We start from the raw sequence: 20087 nt of genomic DNA on the forward strand, positions 1-20087 counted from the left end.
GAAGGGGAAGGATCCAGTTGTTGTGATCCACGTTGGCTCTAACAACATAGGCAAGGTTAGGAAGGAAGACCTGTTTGTGTAGTATCAAGCACTAGGAAGGAAATTGAAGGGCAGGTTGTAATCTCTGGATTACTGCCTGAGCCCTGTGCTAATTGGCATAGGGATAAGAAAAATTAGGGAAGTAAACACATGGCTCAGAGATTGGTATGGGAAAGAGGGATTCCATTTCCTACGGAATCTGTACTGATGGGACGGTCTCCACCTGAACCGATCTGGAACCAGTGTTCTAGCGAAAAGGATAAATAGGATGGTCACTAGGACATTAAACTTGAGTCGGGGGGGGGATGGAAAGGAAAAATGACGGAGTATGGGGTCAAGTAGAAAGATAAGCAGCAGGTTAGCATATGTGCATGGTTTAAGTTCAAGGCAGACTAGGAATAAAGCAAAAAGGAAGAATAACTTCTGACATATTACGAGAGATGTTGGAAATCATGAGGAGAAGAAAGTTAGCATTTCCCGAATGCTCGTAGCATTCGTAACAAAGTAAATGAATTAACAACACAAATCATCACGAATGATTTATGATGTGGAAGGCATCATATAGACATGGTTACAGGACTGGCAGTTAAACATCCAAGGATTTACAACTTATTGAAAAGATAGGGAGGTGGGCAGAGGGGGTAGCATTGCCTTATTAGTTAAGAATGAAATTAAATCTATGATACTGAATGACACAAGGTCAGATGATGTGGAGTCTGTGTGGGTGGAGTTGAGGAACCACAAAGGCAAAAACACCATAATTGGAGTTATGTACAGACTTCCTAGCAGTGGTCAGGACTAGGGTGCAAGATGTACCAGGAAATATAGGGCATGTCAGAAAGACAAGGAAATTAGTGTATGCATCATTTAATGGATGATTGATTAATTCTGACTGTCTAAAAATGGACTCCATTTTTACAGATAGACAATTCTTTGTCTGAAATCTGAAAAGCTCTAAAGTCTGAAGGTTTTTTGTGAAGTTTTTTATTCTTATTAACAAGGTTGTTCGGTGTGCAAACAGTTAACCCAAGTCGACTCCCATTCGATGCATGTCACTGAGGTATGACATGGGGGCGTGGCCCAGCACTAGCAGGCCTCGATTTTGTTTCAGGACCTGTTTTACTCTCAGTAAGTCTGTTCTTAGGAAAGATTTAAAATTTCACCATCAAACTGCCACTTACTCTGAAATTCGAAAAAATTTGATTTCTGAAAACCAACTGGCCCCAAGCCTTTCAGATAAAGGATTGTGCACTGGTAGTAGTTTGGAATATTTTATATAGTTCCTAACAGAACTATGTTGTGTATTCAAGCATGAATACAACATGGATTCATCAATGCCTTAATTACTTCATACTGCAATCACCTTACTGACTAAGGTAACATAGGATCTGGCAGAGAGGAAGGGTGTATTTATCATGGGCTTCTATATTACTTGGCTGCTAGCTTTTTGTTGTTCCATCACAAGGACTCGCAAATGTCTCTTCGTAGCCTTCTGCAATGTTTCTTAATTTAAATAATATTCAGGCCCTCTATTCTTCTTGCCAAAACCTTACCTTTTCGCACATTATATTCCATCTGCCAAGTTTTTGCCCCTCGCTTAACCGATCTGTAATTCTCTGCAGTCTCCTTGTGTCATCCTCAATATTTGCCTTCCAATCTATTTTTGTGTTTCTTGTAAACTTGGCTTTAGCATATTCGCTTGCTTCAACCAAGTCACTAATATATTTTATAAATAACTGTGGCCCCAGGACTGATCCCTGTGACACTGCACTCATTACACTTCGCCATCATGAAAAGTCTCCTCCCTTAACCTAACTCTCGGTCGCCTATTATTTAGCCAGTTCTCTACCCTTGCTCCTATATGATGTACAACACCACTGCTATTAGCCTAACGTAGCCTTAAGGTTTGTGTTGTACCGTTTCAAATATCTTTTGGACATCCAAATATATTACATTCACAATTTCCCCTTTATCTATCCTCTGTTAAAACTTCAAAAACTTTTAGTAAATTTGAGGCTGGAAAAAGTGTTCTGGCAGCATGTGATTTTGTGTACAAGTTGTTCTGGTATAATGCACGTTTTGTCAATGGCTATAACCGCAGTTTGGATAATGTGAACTTTGTACTGAACGGATATAGCAATCTTGTACAGTGTAACTTTTTATAGCAGTTTTTCATAAAATAATTTTCTACAGCACAAGGTTGCGAAGGAATTCAACTGTTGAGCTATAGAAGTACAACCTAAGATGTATCATGTACTATGCCACCACATTATTAAGTTTTAAGTTTGCTTTTAGATGATTTGGCTTGGATGTTGTAGAAAAGTAAAGTACTATTTCTACTGCAACTAAAAGTTAGCTTCTAAATTTTAGTGAAGCTCTTGAAAATTTGAAATGCCAGAAAATGATCATGATTTTGGATGTGTTTAACATTTTTTCTAATGAGATAGAATTGCCACTTTCTGTTATTGGCATGCTAATTTGGCTAGCACTGAGTTGCCGGAGAGTTGGTGTGCGAGTTGTTATGATCCGGAAACAGCTGAGCCAAATCAGCCTTTCCACTTCTGTTTTCACAACAGAATAAAATTAAAACCTTCAAACACCCTCAAAATTTACCCCAATGCCTCCTGCAATTAATTCCAAATTTTGTGAATAATCGATTCTGAACACCAGTTTGTATCTTAAACAAGAAACATCACAATTTATTAACAATGCAATAATCTTTTGGCAGCACAAAATTAAATAACAAATTAAATATAATTAATCTATGTCATAAACTTAAAAGGCTTTGTTTCTAGTTCCAATCATATGAAAAGCAGACAGACAAACAAACAGAATTAAGTGATAAATAAAAGAAAGTAACAAAACTGCCCAGATTATTTAAGAGGTTTTCACAATGTATTGTTTCACCAGCATGGATTGTTTCTTGTCAATTTTTAAAAAATATTGATCAGGGTCACCTTTTTATGGTCACTTAGATAAAGGCAGTGATAATTATGATATTGTTATCTATTCTCTGAATTTTCAAGAGCTGCTTGTGGGAGGTCAGGTGAAGGACCTTTTCAAATTTACATGTTGGAGCAGATTACTTTTCCATAGAAAATATATAACCAAAACCCAATTCAAACACCGAGCACCCCCTGAATGACTGACCATCTCAGTAAAATCCAATTTATATTTGACCCTTGCCCCCTGTTTGAGCCTGAGGTCTTTTTCAGACTTGTTGGAACTAATTTCCAGGTACTGACCTCCTTAATACCCAAATTCTACTCTCTGTTTAAATATAATGCTCTTCCTGGGTGGTGAAGCATCTACTGAACCTCTAAATCAGAAACCAGCCTATTTTCCAGGCCTGGCCTCATTTTCATTTATCCAAAATTTATCTTTAGCTCTCAGTTTCCACTTCACAGCTCTAAACCAAAACTGATGGAAGGATAAAATAAAAACAAAGAAAAATCCATGTGTTCCAGCAGAGTTTTTAGACTGAAAAAAAACTCTCGAGATTGACTTACAGTTTGGGTTTAATGCAAAAAAAATTATTGCTGGGATCAGAGAAATGGAGTTGCCTCCTACGGTGGGCTGACTCAACTAACATGATTTATGATGGCCCAGATCAACTAGCAGCATTGACAAGAGTTGGACATCATGTTCCAACTCTCTGATTTGGCACTTTAGAAATTAAGCCCTGTTATGCCCAGAGCCATTTCAAACTCTATTTGTTTTAGAACAAATAGACACAACTACCTGATCATCTGACCCAGGTTAAACATGAGCTGGGTTTCTGTACTTTGCAGCAATCAGGATTTATTACAGGTCATGAGATTCGAGCTACAGGTAAACCATTAGAGTAGACAGTAAAAAGTGAGGTCTGCAGATGCTGGAGATCAGAGCTGAAAATGTGTTCCTGGTTAAATCACAGCAGGTTAGGCAGCATTCAAGGAACAGGAAATTTGACGTTTCGGGCCTGGTGAAGGGCTCTGGCCCGAAACGTCGAATTTCCTGTTCCTTGGATGCTGCCTAACCTGCTGTGCTTTAACCAGGAACACATTTTCAGCATTAGAGTAGACAGGCAGGAAGCTGGAAGAAGACAGCAAGGTGGGCAGCATCAGGATGTGGAGAAGTCTATGTTTTGGGTATAACCCTTTCAAGCCCTAAAGAAGGGTAATACCTGAAGTGTCCACCCTCTCCACCTCCTGCTTGTCTACTTTGGATTCCAGCAGCTGCAGTTTTTTTTTCTCTCAACAGGTAAACAATTAAGCTAACTTAATTACCTCTAAAAATGAAAATTCTTAAACCCCTTTATTAATACACTCATACACAGATAGACATTAACAGGAACAAAATTATATGTGGGCAGGGAAAACTGGAAAAACAACTATATAGCCTTTGTTGACAAAATCTGTTAGGTTGTTTTTTTTCTGATCCAGCAGTTTCTACTTGACCTTTCTCTTTCCAAATGCCTGCACTGGTTTGTAGGTGGCATGGCATGGCTCATTCATGCATGAAAGATTAGATTACTTACAGTGTGGAAACAGGCCCTTCGGCCCAATAAGTCCACACCGACCCGCCGAAGCGCAACCCACCCATACCCCTACATTTACCCCTTACCTTACACTACGGGCAATTTAGCATGGCCAATTCACCTGACCCGCACATCTTTGGACTGTGTGAGGAAACCGGAGCACCCGGAGGAAACCCACGCAGACACGGGGAGAATGTGCAAACTCCACACAGACAGTCACCTGAGGCGGGAAACGAACCCGGGTCTCTGGCGCTGTGAGGCAGCAGTGCTAACCACTGTGCCACCGTGCCGCCAAGATCTCTGACTTAACAAATTCACAAATACAGCTCATGTTAACTACTGAAGGAAAGATTAGTTGGTTTCTTTTGGTGGAAAGTGGCTCAATGCAAAGGACTGGAAGAGGTGAGTTTTTGGCTGCTGAAGATCTGGTTTCTGACTTGGCTTAATCACAGCCCAAGTTGTTCATTTAATTGGCATCCAATCACAGTTATTGCCAGGCATAGGATCTTTGTCATTGATAACTGGTCCCAGGTACAAAGCAATGATCATAACTTGTAAACAACCCTTCATCTCCTGTTCATCTGCACTTTGCTGGAATTTGCACCTATGCATCCAAGGTTTACAATAGGTAACAAAGTCATTGCTTTCAAAACGTGTAGCCATCCTTATATATCCCTGACGTATAAAACAATTTATTCTCATTTCTGTCCACAGTTTTAATGAGTACATTTTAAAAAAAGACTATGTTTATTGCACAGTTGGGAGCACACTGCAGTCCTGATGCAGCTGACTACATAGGAATTGCCCGCAAAGTTGAAACTTGCAATGTGTGAAGACATTTGCAAACTGACTTCCAACTCACTTGAGCTTCACCATTATCGAAGCCAAGTTGTAGGATTTAAGTCTGATTTAACTTTGGTTAACTGTTAAACAATAACCCTACCTGACATCTAATGCAATTTTACTCAGTAGCCATGTAAGTTGTGATGAGCGATATGTGTTAGAAGATACTTATGCTTTTGCAAGCATTTTGATACTACTTTGTGAACAATCTCAAAACTCTGAAATATCATCTTTATGTCAGTTTGGACTTTGATGTTCCCAATTGAGTGGAGTCATGAGCTAACTTTTGAGTTTCCTTTCACCGATTATCAACTAGTCTTTAAATAATACTTTTACGATATAACATCATGAGACATTTGAGCAGGAGGAGGCCACTGAAGCTGCTCTGACGTTCAGTGAGATCATGGCATAATGACATGCAATAGACACCTTGGTTTGGGACAGAAAATAAAATCCTGTTTGATTGCATTTATCTTCACTGTTTTGTTTCATTCAACTGATTTTTGCATTTAGCATTTGAAAGGATTAGGTATAATGATATTGAAATAACCTGCTACAGCTGTTATTGCTGTAATCTGTAAATTGGATTGCAAACTTGGCTGCAGTTTTCGTAGATAATCTCATGCTGTTTCTGTCCACAGGCTTTAGGTTTCTTAGTGTGACACGCTATAATAAATAGTGAAATTTTAGGCAAATATAATGGTAATAAATCATAACTGACCCACTCTAACATGTGAACAATAGAATAAATGCTGAATATGGACCGACAATCATTGGTGTGTGGAAATCATTGGCTTATTTTGATTTTGGATAGGAGGAAAGAACATAATTTGTTTGTGGAATTAGTACTGTTTCTGGTTTTTACAATTAACCTTGATTTAGAGATCTAATTTACAGTTTGATAAAGTTTGCAGGTAGTAGCAAAGAGAAGCAATGCTTAAAAAAATTAGAGAATAAGTTGGACAACATGTGTTGGCAGTAAAATTGGAAGATAAGCTTTAGTGAAGAGAAGTTGTAAGGCCGGAAGACTGTAAGGCACAGGAGCAGAAATTAAGCCACGCAGCCCATAGAGCCTGCTCCGCTATTCATGGCTGACAAGTTTCTCAACCCCATTCTCCCACTTTCTCCCTGTAACCCTTGATCCCCTTGGCAATCAAGAACCTATCTATCTCCATTTTAACTGTACTCAATGATGTGGCTTCCACAGTCCTCTCTATGGCAGTGAATTCCATGGATTCACCACTCTCTGACTGAAGAAGTTTCTTTTTATCTCTGTTCTAAAAAGTCTTTCTTTTTCTAAGGCTGTGTCCTTGAGCCCCAGTCTCTCCTACTAATGGAATCATCTTCCTAACATCCACTCTGTCCAGGCCATTCAGTACTTTGTAGGTTTCAATCTGCTCTTCCCTCATCCTCTAAACTCCATCCAGTATAGACCCAGAATCCTCCAATGTTCTTCATATTTTAACCTTTTCATTCCTGGGACCATTCTTGTGAACCTCCTCTGAACCTGTCCAGGGCCAGTACATCCTTCCTGAAATAAGAGCCCCAAAACTGCATGCAATACTCCAAATGCGCCCTGACCAGAGCCTTATAAGAGCCTCAGAAGTCCTTCCCTGCTTTTATATTCAAGTCCCCTCAAACTAAATGCCAACATTGTATTTGCCTTCCTAATTACTGACTTATGTTGGCTCAGTGGTTAGCACTGCTGCCTCACAGCGCCAGAGACCCGAGTTCAATTCCTGCCTCGTGCAACTGTCTGTGTGGAGTTTGCACATTCTCCCTGTGCCTGCGTGGGTTTCCTTCGGATGCTCCGGTTTCCTCCCACAGTCCAAAAATATGCAGGTCAGGTGAATTGGCCATACTAAATTGCCCATCATGTTAGGTGCATTAGTCAGGGGGGGAATAGGTTTGGGTGGGTTGCTCTTTGGAGGGTTGGTGTGGACTTGTTGGGTCGAAGGGCCTGTTTCCACATTGTAGAGAATCTGCAAGTTTACCTTGAGAGAATCCTGGACTAGAACTCCCAATCTCTTTGCACTTTAGACTTCTGAATTTTTTCCCCATTTTGAAAATAGTCCATGCTTCCACTTACAAAAGTGCATAACCTCACACCTCTCCACATTTCAAATCCTTCTGCTAGCTTCCCTGCCTCCTCAATACTACCTGTCCTTCTCGCTATCTTTGTGTCGTCTGTAAACAGACAGAATATCCTTACTTCCTTCATCCAGATCATCTAGTTTCTAGACTACAACTAGAAAGTTGTAGTCTCAACACTCTCACCCTTGTGGAACACAGAGAGTGGTGGGCCTGTGGAATTCATTGCCACAGGGTGCAGTGGAGGCTGGGACGCTAAATGTCTTCAAGGCAGAGACTGATAGATTCTTGTTGCCTCGAGGAATTAGGGGCTACAGGGAGAACGCTGGTAAGTGGAGTTGAAATGCCCATCAGCATGATTGAATGGCAGAGTGGACTTGATGGGCCGAATGGCCTTACTTCCACTCCTATGTCTTATGGTCTAACACCGCTTGTCATCGGCTGTCAACATGAGAAAATGTGAAGTGCTGCAGAAAGGAACAAAAAAAAATGAAAATGCACTCTATGAATGTTGTGGAAATAGGAAAAGTTGAAACTGGTAAAAAGTTTAGACAGTTTGTGCTGTATAGTGATCAAATGAACTATCAATAAATTCAGTAGAATGTTGCGTAACTGAAACAGTATAATTGAAAAGAACTCCATATGAGCTATTGATGAAGGGCTCTGGCCCGAAACGTCGAATTTCCTGTTCCTTGGATGCTGCCTGACCTGCTGTGCTTTAACCAGCAACACATTTTCAGCTCTGATCTCCAGCACCTGCAGACCTCACTTTTTACTCAATATGAGCTATACCCGGGTAGAGCACTGTGTCTGTCTGGTTCTAGCTCCATGAAAATAATGGATCCATTGTGATCAGTGTAGACAATATTCATAAAACAATATCCATCCAAAGTCTGGCTTATAATCTTAAATGGTTAAAGCATAGTCTTTTCAGCTTAAAAAGAAGAAATCTGGGAATAAGAGAAAGTGGGAATATAATTAGTGAGCATTAGTTGGTATTTTAACAAGATATTGCTTTGTTTTGGAAATTAAAAAATTAAATGTGGTGACCAGCTTTTGCCTTTCAAAACTGCTATTATCCTCTTTTGTGAATTAGATTGCAATGCAGCATGTTCATTTTTGTTCTTGAGAACTTGGAGCAGGAGGAGGCCATTCGGTCTCCTGAAGCTGCTGTACTCTTCAGTGAGATCATGGCATGCGATGAACACCTGCTTGGAGAATGACCTTTTCTATTCGATCTATTTGGCTGGAGATGGAAAATAGTCTTGTTCAAGTGCATTTATCGTTTTGTTTTGTTGTGTTCAACTGCTATTATCCTCTTTTGAGAGTTAGATTGTGATGCAACGTTTTCTATCTCAAAGCCTTGCTATTTCTTTGTTGATAACAGACTCAAGCATTTTCCCTACGACAGAAGTTAAGCTAACCGGTCTATAATTCCCCACCTTTTATCTATCTCTATTTTTAGACAGTGGTGTCACATTTGCTGTTTTCCAATCTGCTGGAACTACCCTAGAGTCCAGGAAATTTTGTAAAATTACCATAAGCGCACTTGCTATTTCTCCCACCATCTCTTTTAGTACCCTGGGATGCATTCCATCAGGACCAGGACACTTGTCTATCCTTAGCTCCGCTCCATCAGCTTACCAACAATACCTCTTCTGTAATAATGATTGTTTCCAGGTCCTCAACTACCTTCCTCTCTCTTTTGTCAGAGGATTAGATAGGGTAGACAGTGAAAGTCTTTTTCCGAGGATGATGACTTCAGCTTGTACGAGGGAGCATAGCTACGAATTGAGGGGTGATAGATTTAAGACAGACATCAGAGGCATGTTCTTTACGCAGAGTGTGGTAAGGGTGTGGAATGCCCTAGCTGCTAATGTAGTCAACTCAGCCACATTAGGGACATTTAAACAATCCTTGGATAAGCACGTGGACAATGATGGAATAGTGTAGTGGGACAAGCTGAGAATAGTTCACAGGTCGGTGCAACATAGAGGGCAGAAGGGCCTGTTCTGTGCTGTATTGTTCTATGTTCAAACATTTATTTTTGTATCTCAGATACAGGTAGTTCTCTGAATGTGCAACCCAGCAGCACAGTTTCCTTATAGCATCACTGTGGAATTAAGGAACGGTGTTTTTGAGAATGCTTACCTCTGTTTGCAGTAGGACAATTTCAGCAGTGATTGGCACTTGCGCAGAATGAAACGCATGAAACAAAGTCTCCACGCATGTACTGATGTCAGGTGCCAACAGAACAGCTTTCGGTGAGCGGTACTGTACAGAGAGCAGCTTTCTGAGAGAGATACATTGAGCTGCTTCCTCTGAAAGGTCAGGATGTCTGGTTGGCATGGACTGAAGTGTCTGTTTCCTGCTGTACATCTCTCTGACTCTGTAACTTCTCCTAGATTATCCTTTTTCTTTGTAAAAATGGAGTGACAAGAACCTTAGCAAGAAGCATCCTGGTGATGAAATTGCAGGCGGTGAACGCAAAAGACAGGCTATAACACTGGAAGAAAAGCTAGATATTATAAAGCTCAATATTATAAAGTGTTCTGAGTGTAAGGAGAGAATATATGATACAGCTCACTTAAAGGAATCAGGGAGTCTACCTGACATATCATGGTGAACCTCTGTCCCTGCATTAATAATAATTTTTGAATGAACTGTGTTAACCGAACTAGGAATTTGTGTTGCAGACGTTTCGTCCCCTGTCTAGGTGTCATCCTCAGTGCTTGGGAGCCTCCTGTGAAGTGCTTCTGTGATCTTTCTTCCACCATTTGTAGTGGTTTGAATCTGCCACTTCCGGTTGTCAGTTCCAGCCTTCCGTTGCAGTGGTCGGTATATTGGGTCCAAGTCGATGTGCTTATTGATTGAATCTGTGGATGAGTCCCATGCCTCTAGGAATTCCCTGGCTGTTCTCTGTTTGGCTTGCCCTATAATAGTAGGGTTGTCCCAGTCATGTTGCTTGTCATCTGCGTGTGTGGCTACTAAGGATAGCTGGTCGTATCGTTTCGTGGTCAGTTGGTGTTCGTGGATGCGGATCGTTAGCTGTCTTCCTGTTTGTAATCATTAAACCTTTGTAATCATTAAAAACACAGAAATAGAGAACACACACCGGATCATCAAGGAATCCGATCCACGAGAGAGGGAAAAAAGGACAACCAACTCCCATTCCTAGACGTGATGGTACAGAGAACACAGAACGGAGAATTCAGCACAAAGGTATACAGGAAAGCCACACACACACAGACCAAGTCCTGAACTACAAAAGCAACAACCCCAACACATACAAAAGAAGTTGCATCAAGACACTATTCAAAAGGGCCACAACACACTGCAGTACACCAGAACTGCAAAAAGAGGAAGAAGAACACCGCTAGAATGTATTCTCCAAAAACGGATACCCGCGCAATTTCATCAACAGATGCCTAAGGGAAAGACAACGGAATGAGGACATGCCACAACACAAAGGACTAGTCATGTTACCATACATCAAGAGCATTTCCGAACTGACAGCCAGACTACTACGACCACTAGGACTTGTAACAGCACCCAAATCAACAGCCACTCTCAAACAACAACTCACCAGAATGAAGGACCCAATACCCAGCATGAGCAAAACCAATGTAGTGTACAAAATCCCATGCAAGGACTGCACAAAACACTGCATAGGACAAACAGGAAGACAGCTAACGATCCGCATCCATGAACACCAACTGGCCACAAAACGACACGACCAGCTATCCTTAGTAGCCACACACGCAGATGACAAGCAACATGAATTCGACTGGGACAACACTACTATTATAGGACAAGCCAAACAGAGAACAGCCAGGGTATTCCTAGAGGCATGGCACTCATCCACAGATTCAATCAATAAGCACATCGACCTGGACCCAATATACCGGCCACTGCAATGAACAGCTGGAACTGACAACTGGAAGCGGCAGATTCAAACCACTAAATGCCGGAGGAAAGATCACAGAAGCGCTTCACAGGAGGCTCCCAAGCACTGAGGATGTCACCTAGACAGGGGACGAAACGTCTGCAACACAAATTCCCAGCTCGGCGAACAGAACCACAACAGCGAGCACCCGAGCTACAAATCTTCTCACAAACTTTGAACTGTTAAGTTTTTGTTTTTGTTTCATTGATAAATGTGATTTATAACTTATTCAGGCTGTGTTTTGTGTTCAGCTTTGGTAAGATTTGTTGCGATTTGTGAGTTTTTGTTTGCTTGTCTGTCCCAACCCTATTTTTCCCATAGGCCTCTTACTTTTTTTGTAAACAATTTTCAATTAAGCAAGTTTTCGCTGGAACGTAACTATGGTGCTGTTGGAGAACTACCTGTAATTAATGTTTTACGGTTCAGATTATAAATCATTGAAGCTTAGGTCCTTTGGTTAATATAATCTGTACGCAGATATTGTCCCATTCTAACCCAATCCTGTGGACTGATGAACATAGATTTCAGATCCAGCAAGCTGTCTTCATCCAGAATCGATATATCATCTGTTATTTTAGATTGAGATTTACCTTTACCACCATAAGTATTTGATTCCCAACTTTGAGGACCAGCAGTTCCTGACTCCACAAGCTTGCTTATAAAAAATATTACAAAACAGGTTTGACTGTTCCCCTTTTGGGCCAGGGTCTAATTGCTGCTGAACTGGCTTAAATCCATAATGTTTCTACTGAGAGCTTCATAGTGTAGCACATTGAAGTGCAGTCGTCTGAAACACCAGAGAAGCATTTGTGATTAAATGTAGTTTAATTAGACATTATTTGGATTTTCACACCTTAAAGCATCACAAGCGCTGTAAGCAAAGTTGTAAGAATAGAATAAGTTTGAGCCATTGAAAATCACCATTGTTCATATCACGTGTGAACTGTCATACCTAACCAAGAGGAAGTGAAAGTGAAAATCTAATCTGTCCTTCCAATACTTGGTCTTTCATTTGGAGTTTTATAAGTACTACCATAGAAAGGTAGAACTGGAAAACAAGCTTCAATCCAGCATAATGCCAGCCATTAGGAATTGAGTTCATCACAATGCATATTTACTGGGATATACAAAGTTAAAAAAAATCACACAACACCAGGTTATAATCCAACAGGTTTAACTGGAAGCACCCTAGCTTTCGGAGCGCCACTCCTTCTTCAAGTGGTTGTGGAGGACACAATTGTAAGACACAGAATTTATAGCAAAAGTTTACAGTGTGATATAACTGAAATTATACGTGAAAAAATACCTTGATTATTTGTTAAGTCTCTCATCTGTTAAAATAACCATGTTAGTTTCACTTCTTTCATATGTAAATCACAAATCTAGTTTAAAAAGTTACATTCTCAGGTTAACCTTAACAATTGGTGTCAGCCAGATAATGTATTGAAGGTATTAGCCCCTTGTGTGCCATAATGTTTAGACTGATTCTAAACTTAAAAAATGAATTAAGAGTCTTACATGGACTCGTGCAGTTTTTGAACAAAGTACAAATTCACCCCACAAATGTGTATGCAGGGGGAGTGTGTGTTTGCGCTCGCAGGGTGGGAGGTTGTGAGTGCCTGTGAGCAAGAATGTATATATATGTATGTGTGTGTGTGAGAGAAAAAGAGTGTAAAGGGGTCTGAGTCTGTCTAGTGGTCCCCTGTAATGTGACATGAACCCAAGGTCCTGGTTGAGGCCCTCCCTATGGGTACCAAACTTAGCTATCAGCCTGTTTGGCCACTTTTCGCTGCAGCCTGTCCTGAAGTCTGCCTTGGAGGATGGTCACCCGAAGGTCCGAGGTCGAATGTCCTGGACCGCTGAAATGTTCCCCATCTGGGAGGGAACTCTCCTGTCTATTGATTTGTTATGCGGTGCCCATTCATTTATTGCCATAGCCTTTGCTCGGTTTCACCAATATACCATGCCTCAGGGCATTCTTGCCTGCAGCGTATAAGATAGATAATGCTGGCTGAGTCACATGAGTACCTGCAACGTACATGGTGGGTGGTGTCCCCAGGCATAATGGTGGTATCCATATCCACACTCTGACACGTCTTACAACCCTATCATGATAGGTGCTGCATGGAGTTGGCCTGAAAGCCAGGCAGTTTGCTATGGAATAATGATCTGTTTGAGATTTGGCGGTTGTTTAAAGGTGAGCAGTGGAAGTGTGGGGAAGGTCTTGGTGGGGTGCTCATCCTCATTGATCATGTGTTGTAAGCCGCGAAGAGCATGGTGTAGTTTTTCAGCTCCTGGGAAGAACTGGACAGCAAAGGGTACCCTGTCAGTTACAGCACGTCTCTCTCCTGAGGAGGTCATTACGGTTCCTTGCTGTGGCAAGGGAAACACTGTGGCACAGGCAGCAGCACACGATGGGGGGTGGGGTGCTAACACCTTCAATACATTATTTGGGCTGACACCCCCAGAACATTTTTACGGTTCTGGATTAGCCATCCATTGACATTAACGACTCCCCTAATCCAACCCAGTTTCTGGTCAGTGGTAACCCCCAGAATGTTAATGCTGGGAGATTCAGTCATAGTAATGCCAGTTTTGATGCCATGTCCCCAGAACATTATTTTACGGTTCTGGATTAGTCATCTATTGACATTAACAACTCCCCTAATCCAACCCAGTTAGCCTGAGGATGTAAAATAGTTTTGTGATTTACATATGAAAGAAGTGAAACTAACATGGTCATTCGAACAGATGAGAGAGACTTAACAAACAATCAAGGTATTTTTCAATGTATAATTTCCGTTACATCACTCTAAACTTTTGCTATAAATTCTGTGCCTTACAATTATACCCTCCACAACCACCTGATGAAGAAGTGATGCTCCGAAAGCTAGTGCTTCCAATTAAACCCGTTTGGACTATAACCTGGTGTTGTGTGACTTTTAACTGTTACACCCCAGTCCAACACCGGCATCTCCAAATCGTATTTACTGGGATAAAGTGAGGACTACAGATGCTGGAGATCAGAGTTGTGTGTGGTGCTGGAAAAGCACAGCCGGTCAGGCAGCATCTGAGGAGCAGGAGAATCGACGTTTCGGGCATTAGCCTTTCATCAGGAATGATGGAGAGCTTATGCCCAAAACCTCAATTCTCCTGCTCCTCGATTGCTGCCTGACCTGCTGTGCTTTGCCAGCACCACGTTCTCAAGTGCATATTTACACTGTGGAGAAGATGTTCACTGTGACATAATTATAAGTTTATCTCATCTCCAATTTTTTGTTGCTCCTCCAAATTTTTTGCTCTTTGAATTTTTGAATAAAAATAAATTGTCTTGGGTTAAATTTATGGTTTTTAATGGCGTTTTAGAGTTCTATAATAATACTTAGGAAAATGTTATGATTTTGTTTTCACAGACAAGAGATGATTTCCTGGGGCAAGTTGATGTACCTCTTAACCACTTACCGGTGAGTTGCTGACTGGGTAAAAACATGGTAAATTTAAGAAAAGGATGAGCGTGAAGTCTGATGAACACATTAAGCTGCTAGTGGTATTTACTGGATTACCTTGTTTAACCTCATATCAAATTCCAACATTGCCATCGTATCATCTGTCGGCCCTATTAAAGTATTACATTGAGAGAGCCAAGTGACCAACCAGGACTAATTGTACAGGAATCCGCCATGATTGAAACGAGTAAAAGATAACATGAGGGAAGTTGACAAATAGTAATTACATAATATGCAGTTTGAGATTTAAAAAGTTCTAATTGCAAGAAATGAAAAGTGAAGACATGAAAGAAAACCAGATTCCATGCAGTGGGACATGATGGGTGGAAATCAGTTGAATCAGGATGGCAGGATGGGCTGTAGGTCCGTGGGGAACCAGGCAGGAGAACCCAGATCACATTCCTGCCATTGGGAAAATTGTTCCAACTTATTTTGCAGGATCTCCCCCACCTTGCAGGAGGATCTTCATCAAACTCTTTAATGAACCACTTGATGTAAATTGTCTCTGAACCCACCAGCAACCAATCGCGGCTGATGAATTTCACAGCCCCTGCACCAGTCTCCCTGCCTCTTGGAGGCCAGCCATGGAGCGATGTTCTCAGGCACTCAAGTGCCTGATTGAAGGACCTGACCTTGGGAATGAGAAGGTCGATTTGGGGTGGGATATAGAGCATAGGAATAGGAGCCGGTCCTTCAGCCCATTGAGAATGCCCTGCCGTTCAGAATGATTATGGCTGATTGAAATCTTTAACAGCATTTATTCGCCCTGTTGTACTATATCCCACTCTCTTCTCTCGAGCAGAAAATATAAAAGTTGGAATACACATACAAACAGATTCAAGGAGCAGATTCTGCCCTGCTTATATAGACTTTTGAATGGACTTCTCAAATATAAATGTTGATCTTTTTCTCTGCACCTTCCCTATGGCTGGAACACTGTGTTCAGACTTTGTTCTGTTACCCTGATATACTTTGTATGATACAATCTGCCTGTAGAGCATACAAAACAACATTTGTCACTGTATTTCAGTACGTTTGACGACATATCAAATCAGATCACCGTTCCGATAACTCTTAATGCCATTGATTATACGAAGTCTATTAATCCACACCTTAAAAATACTCAATGACTGAGCTTGCATTCAAGTCAGGGCTGGAGAATTCCAAAGGTTCTCAACCTCTGAGTAAAATGGTTTCTCGACATTTTAGTCCTAAGTTGGCATACCCATTATTTTTTACATTGTGTCTCCTGGGCCAAGACTTTCTAAACAGAGAAGACATCTTACCTCCATCTTTCCTGTCTGTCCCTTTTTATAATTTTGTACGTTTGAATTTGATCACCCCTGATTCTTAAAAATGCTAAAGAATACCGGCCCAGATTCTCTCTCCATAGAACCGTCCTGCCGCCTTGGGAACAAGTCTGGAGAACCTTTGCGTGCCCTCCATGGCAATGTTATAAGGAATATAGAACAGCTGCGGTATTTCAGTATGGTCTCATCATGCTCCCATACAACTGGAGCAAGACTTCAGAATCCTGTACTCAGTTCCACTTGTGATAAAGGCGAACATTCCATTATTGTCCTGATAGTTTGCTGCACCTGAATGTTAGCCTTCAGTGACAGTTTTCCAAGAACAACTAAGTCACTTTGTACATTGACATTTGCAACACTCTTCCTAGTTGCAAAATACTCTAATAGTCTGTTTATCCAACCAAAATGATAACCTCCCTTATTTCCACCTTATTTTCTAGCTGCTGTGTTTTTGCCATTGACTATGCTTGTCCAAAACCATCTGAAACCACTTCACACCTTACTTTCAAATTCTGGGATGATTTTGTCAGCATTTCATTTGATCCCCATCTCCAACTAATTGACATAAATTATTAACAGCTCGAGCCCAAGTACTGTTCCTTGAAGTACTTAACTAGTCACAGCCTGCTAATAGAGAATGACCCATTTGTTCCTACCGTTTTCTGCCCATTAGCCAATTATTAATCCATGCTGGTATATTTTCTCCAATTGTATCTCTGCACGTTTTGTAATGATATTTACTGTCATAGAAACAGCTACCTGATCACCTGACTGGAATCCCCCATAGCTTGTGCTCTTCCACTCTGCATCCTTCTTTCCATGATGATACAGACTGTGGCTGTTCCCCCTGAGGAATTGTCATCCTCATGAGTTTACAGAATGGAACGCCAATTAGCAAGCACAATAGAATCAGGAGACCCTTGCACTACTTTCCTGGTTGTCTGAGATGAGGCGGTCATCACTTACTCCCTTTTGTCCATTTGCTTCTAATCTGCTGTGTTCCCACTTCCCTCTATGTACTATTGTCATAGCCTTCTGCCTCCTGAATACACTCAGTGGGTTCAGCTATTGCCCATCTTCTGAAACCCAAATCTAAAAATATTTGTTACTTTTAAAACAAGTATGAATTTACTATGAAACCTTAATTCGGTATTTCACATTAAAAGAGGGGAAAAAAAATTCTGGAGACTTGGAACACAAATTAATATCCATTTTGCACTTTAAAGGTTCAAAATACTGATCAAACGTACTTCGTAATTAGTTGTTTTCCCTCCCAGTTGTGATGTCGTGCCACCGTTAGCTTCAGTAAAAGTAGGTCTCTCATTTCACCACTTATTTCCTCTACCATTCAGTCCTAACTCTGGAGACATATTTCTTGGAATAAAACTTAATTAATGGAACTCTTTCTCACTTTGGCCCAAATTCTCAGTTGCTTGCTCTGTCCTATTTTAACTTCATTGAAGTGTCCTTCTGTAGCTTACAGGTGGCTAAGGTATGCTGAAGATCTCTCTGACCTTTACTTATGAGTCCCCACATCTCTGATATTCTCTTTCCTGCCCCTTTCCAACAGCTCTTCTCTCCCCCCATTAACACATGCATGTGCGCACACTGCGCACATCACGTACCAGCAGCGCGCGCCACACGCAGGCCACACACATGCATGCCACAACACCCCGTGTGCACACCCCACATCATGCACACAATTTTTTGCTCTTTTACTTACTTTCTATCTCTCTCTCTCTTTCGTTCTCTCATTCGCTCACGCTCTCACACTTTCGCTCACTCCCTCTCTCTCTCTTTCGCTCTCTCTCTTTCTCTTTCTCTCCTTCTCTCTTTCTGTCTTTCTCTCTTTGTATTTCTCTTTGTCTTTCTTTCCCTCATTTGCTCGCGCTCTCGCACTTGCTCTTTTTTCTCTCTCTGTCCTCCCACCCTCTGCCCGCCCTCTCCGTCTCGCCTGTGCGCCCTCTCCGTCTCGCCTGTGCGCCCTCTCCGTCTCGCCTGTGCGCCCCCTCCGTCTCGCCTGTGCGCCCCCTCCGTCTCGCCTGTGCGCCCCCTCCGTCTCGCCTGTGCGCCCCCTCCGTCTCGCCTGTGCGCCCCCTCCGTCTCGCCTGTGCGCCCCCTCCGTCTCGCCTGTGCGCCCTCTCCGTCTCGCCTGTGCGCCCTCCCTTTCTTGCGCCCGCCCTCCCTTACTTGCGCCCGCCCTCCCTTACTCGCTCTTTCTCTCCCTCTCTTTCTTTCTCGCTCGTGTGTGCATTCGCGCTTTCTCTCTCTCTCGCTCTCTCTTTCTCTCTCGCTCTCTCTCTTTCTTTCTCTCTTGCACTCTCTCTCTCTCGCGCGCGCGCGCTCGTTCCCTGTCCTTTCTTTTTTTCATTATCTCTCTTTCGCTCGCTCTCTCTCTCTTCTCGCTCTCTTGCGCTCACGCACTCTCTCTCTCTCTCTCTCTCTCTCGCGCGCGCACTCTCTCTTGCTCTCGCATGTAGTCTCGCTCTCCCGCTCTGCTGTGCTCGCGCTCTCTCTCGCACTCTCTCTTGCGCTCTCCCACTCTCACTCCCTCTCTCCCCCTCCGCGCGTCTCCCTCTCCACCCGCGATCGCCCTCCCTCTCTCTCTCTCGCTCCGCGCCATCGCGCGCGCTCTCGCTCTCTCGTTCTCTGCGCGATCTCGATCCCTCTCTCTCTCGCTCTCTGCGCGATCTCGATCCCTCTCTCTCTCTCACTCTCTGCGCGATCTCGATCTCTCTCTCGCTCTCTGCGCGATCTCGCTCCCTCTCTCGCTCTCTCGCGCGATCTCGATCTCTCTCTCTCTCTCTCTCTCTCTCTCTCTCTCCGCGATCTCGATCCCTCTCTCTCTCGCTCTCTGCGCGATCTCGATCCCTCTCTCCCTCTATAAACATGCAAGCATGCAGTACTACATTCTGTTTCATTTCTCCATTTCTCATCCAAGTCTTGACAATGGGTTGGTAATCATGTTTTCTCGTCCTGCCAGATACAATTTTCAAATTAGAATGGCTGTAACATCAAGCTCCGCCTAAACAGTCTGTAGCTTTTGTCCTTAAATTTCCCCACAAACTTTAATCAGTTATGATTAGTGTATATGATTTGTCTCCAGTACATTACAACATTTCAGCAGTTATGTTACCAGTAACACTTAACACCAAGCTGAACGTCTCCTTCTCAACTGTTGAATGTTTAATTTCCTGGAGATATATCTGATAGCTCTTTCTAACTTCCCATCGTCTTCCTGTCAGAGCACAGCACTGATTCCCACATCACTTGCATTGATAGCCACCTTGAGTGGCTTTCCATAATCAGATGTGGCTAACACTGGGGTGGTGGTTGGAGGTGCCCATGTTGGACTGGGGTGTACAAAGTTAAAAATTATACAACACCAGGGCTATAGTTCAACAGGTTTATTTGGAAGCACTAGCTTTCGGAACGCTGCTCCTTCATCAGGTGTTGTGATTTTTAACAGTTTTCAGGCTGTCAAATTCCTTCTGACTGTCCGCTATCCACTGAAGCTTCTTGCCTTCTTTAGTATTTGTGAGTGGAGCAGCCATACTGCTAAAGTTCGGTACAAATTTCCAAAAAAAAACCTACTCATATTAGGAATTGTAGTACTGCTCTTTTTGCCAATGGTATGGGCAACTCCCCATTGACCTTTGTTTTTGCATTCTGTGGGGACATTTTTCCATCTCCAACAACATAGCCGAGGAAGGTGACTTGTGCTTTGGCAAACTCACTTTTAGCCAGCTTTCACACCAATGTTGAGAGGGTGGTGCTGGAAAAACACAGCAGGTCAGGCAGCATCCGAGGAGCAGGAGAATCAACGTTTTGGG

General features: G+C 42.3%; 1 protein-coding gene across 5 annotated transcripts in view; it reads left to right on the forward strand.

Moving 5' to 3' along the window:
• Positions 1 to 20087, forward strand: part of nedd4l (NEDD4 like E3 ubiquitin protein ligase) — a 464330-nt gene that overhangs the window by 313720 nt on the left and 130523 nt on the right. For all 5 annotated transcript variants that reach the window (XM_060852432.1, XM_060852504.1, XM_060852582.1 and 2 more), the window contains one exon: positions 14852 to 14902. In XM_060852432.1, the coding sequence (XP_060708415.1) occupies positions 14852 to 14902 (51 nt within the window). The remainder of the gene's footprint in view (positions 1 to 14851; positions 14903 to 20087) is intronic.

The sequence above is a fragment of the Hemiscyllium ocellatum genome, chromosome 1 (genome assembly GCF_020745735.1).
Source record: "Hemiscyllium ocellatum isolate sHemOce1 chromosome 1, sHemOce1.pat.X.cur, whole genome shotgun sequence".
NCBI lineage: Eukaryota > Metazoa > Chordata > Chondrichthyes > Orectolobiformes > Hemiscylliidae > Hemiscyllium > Hemiscyllium ocellatum.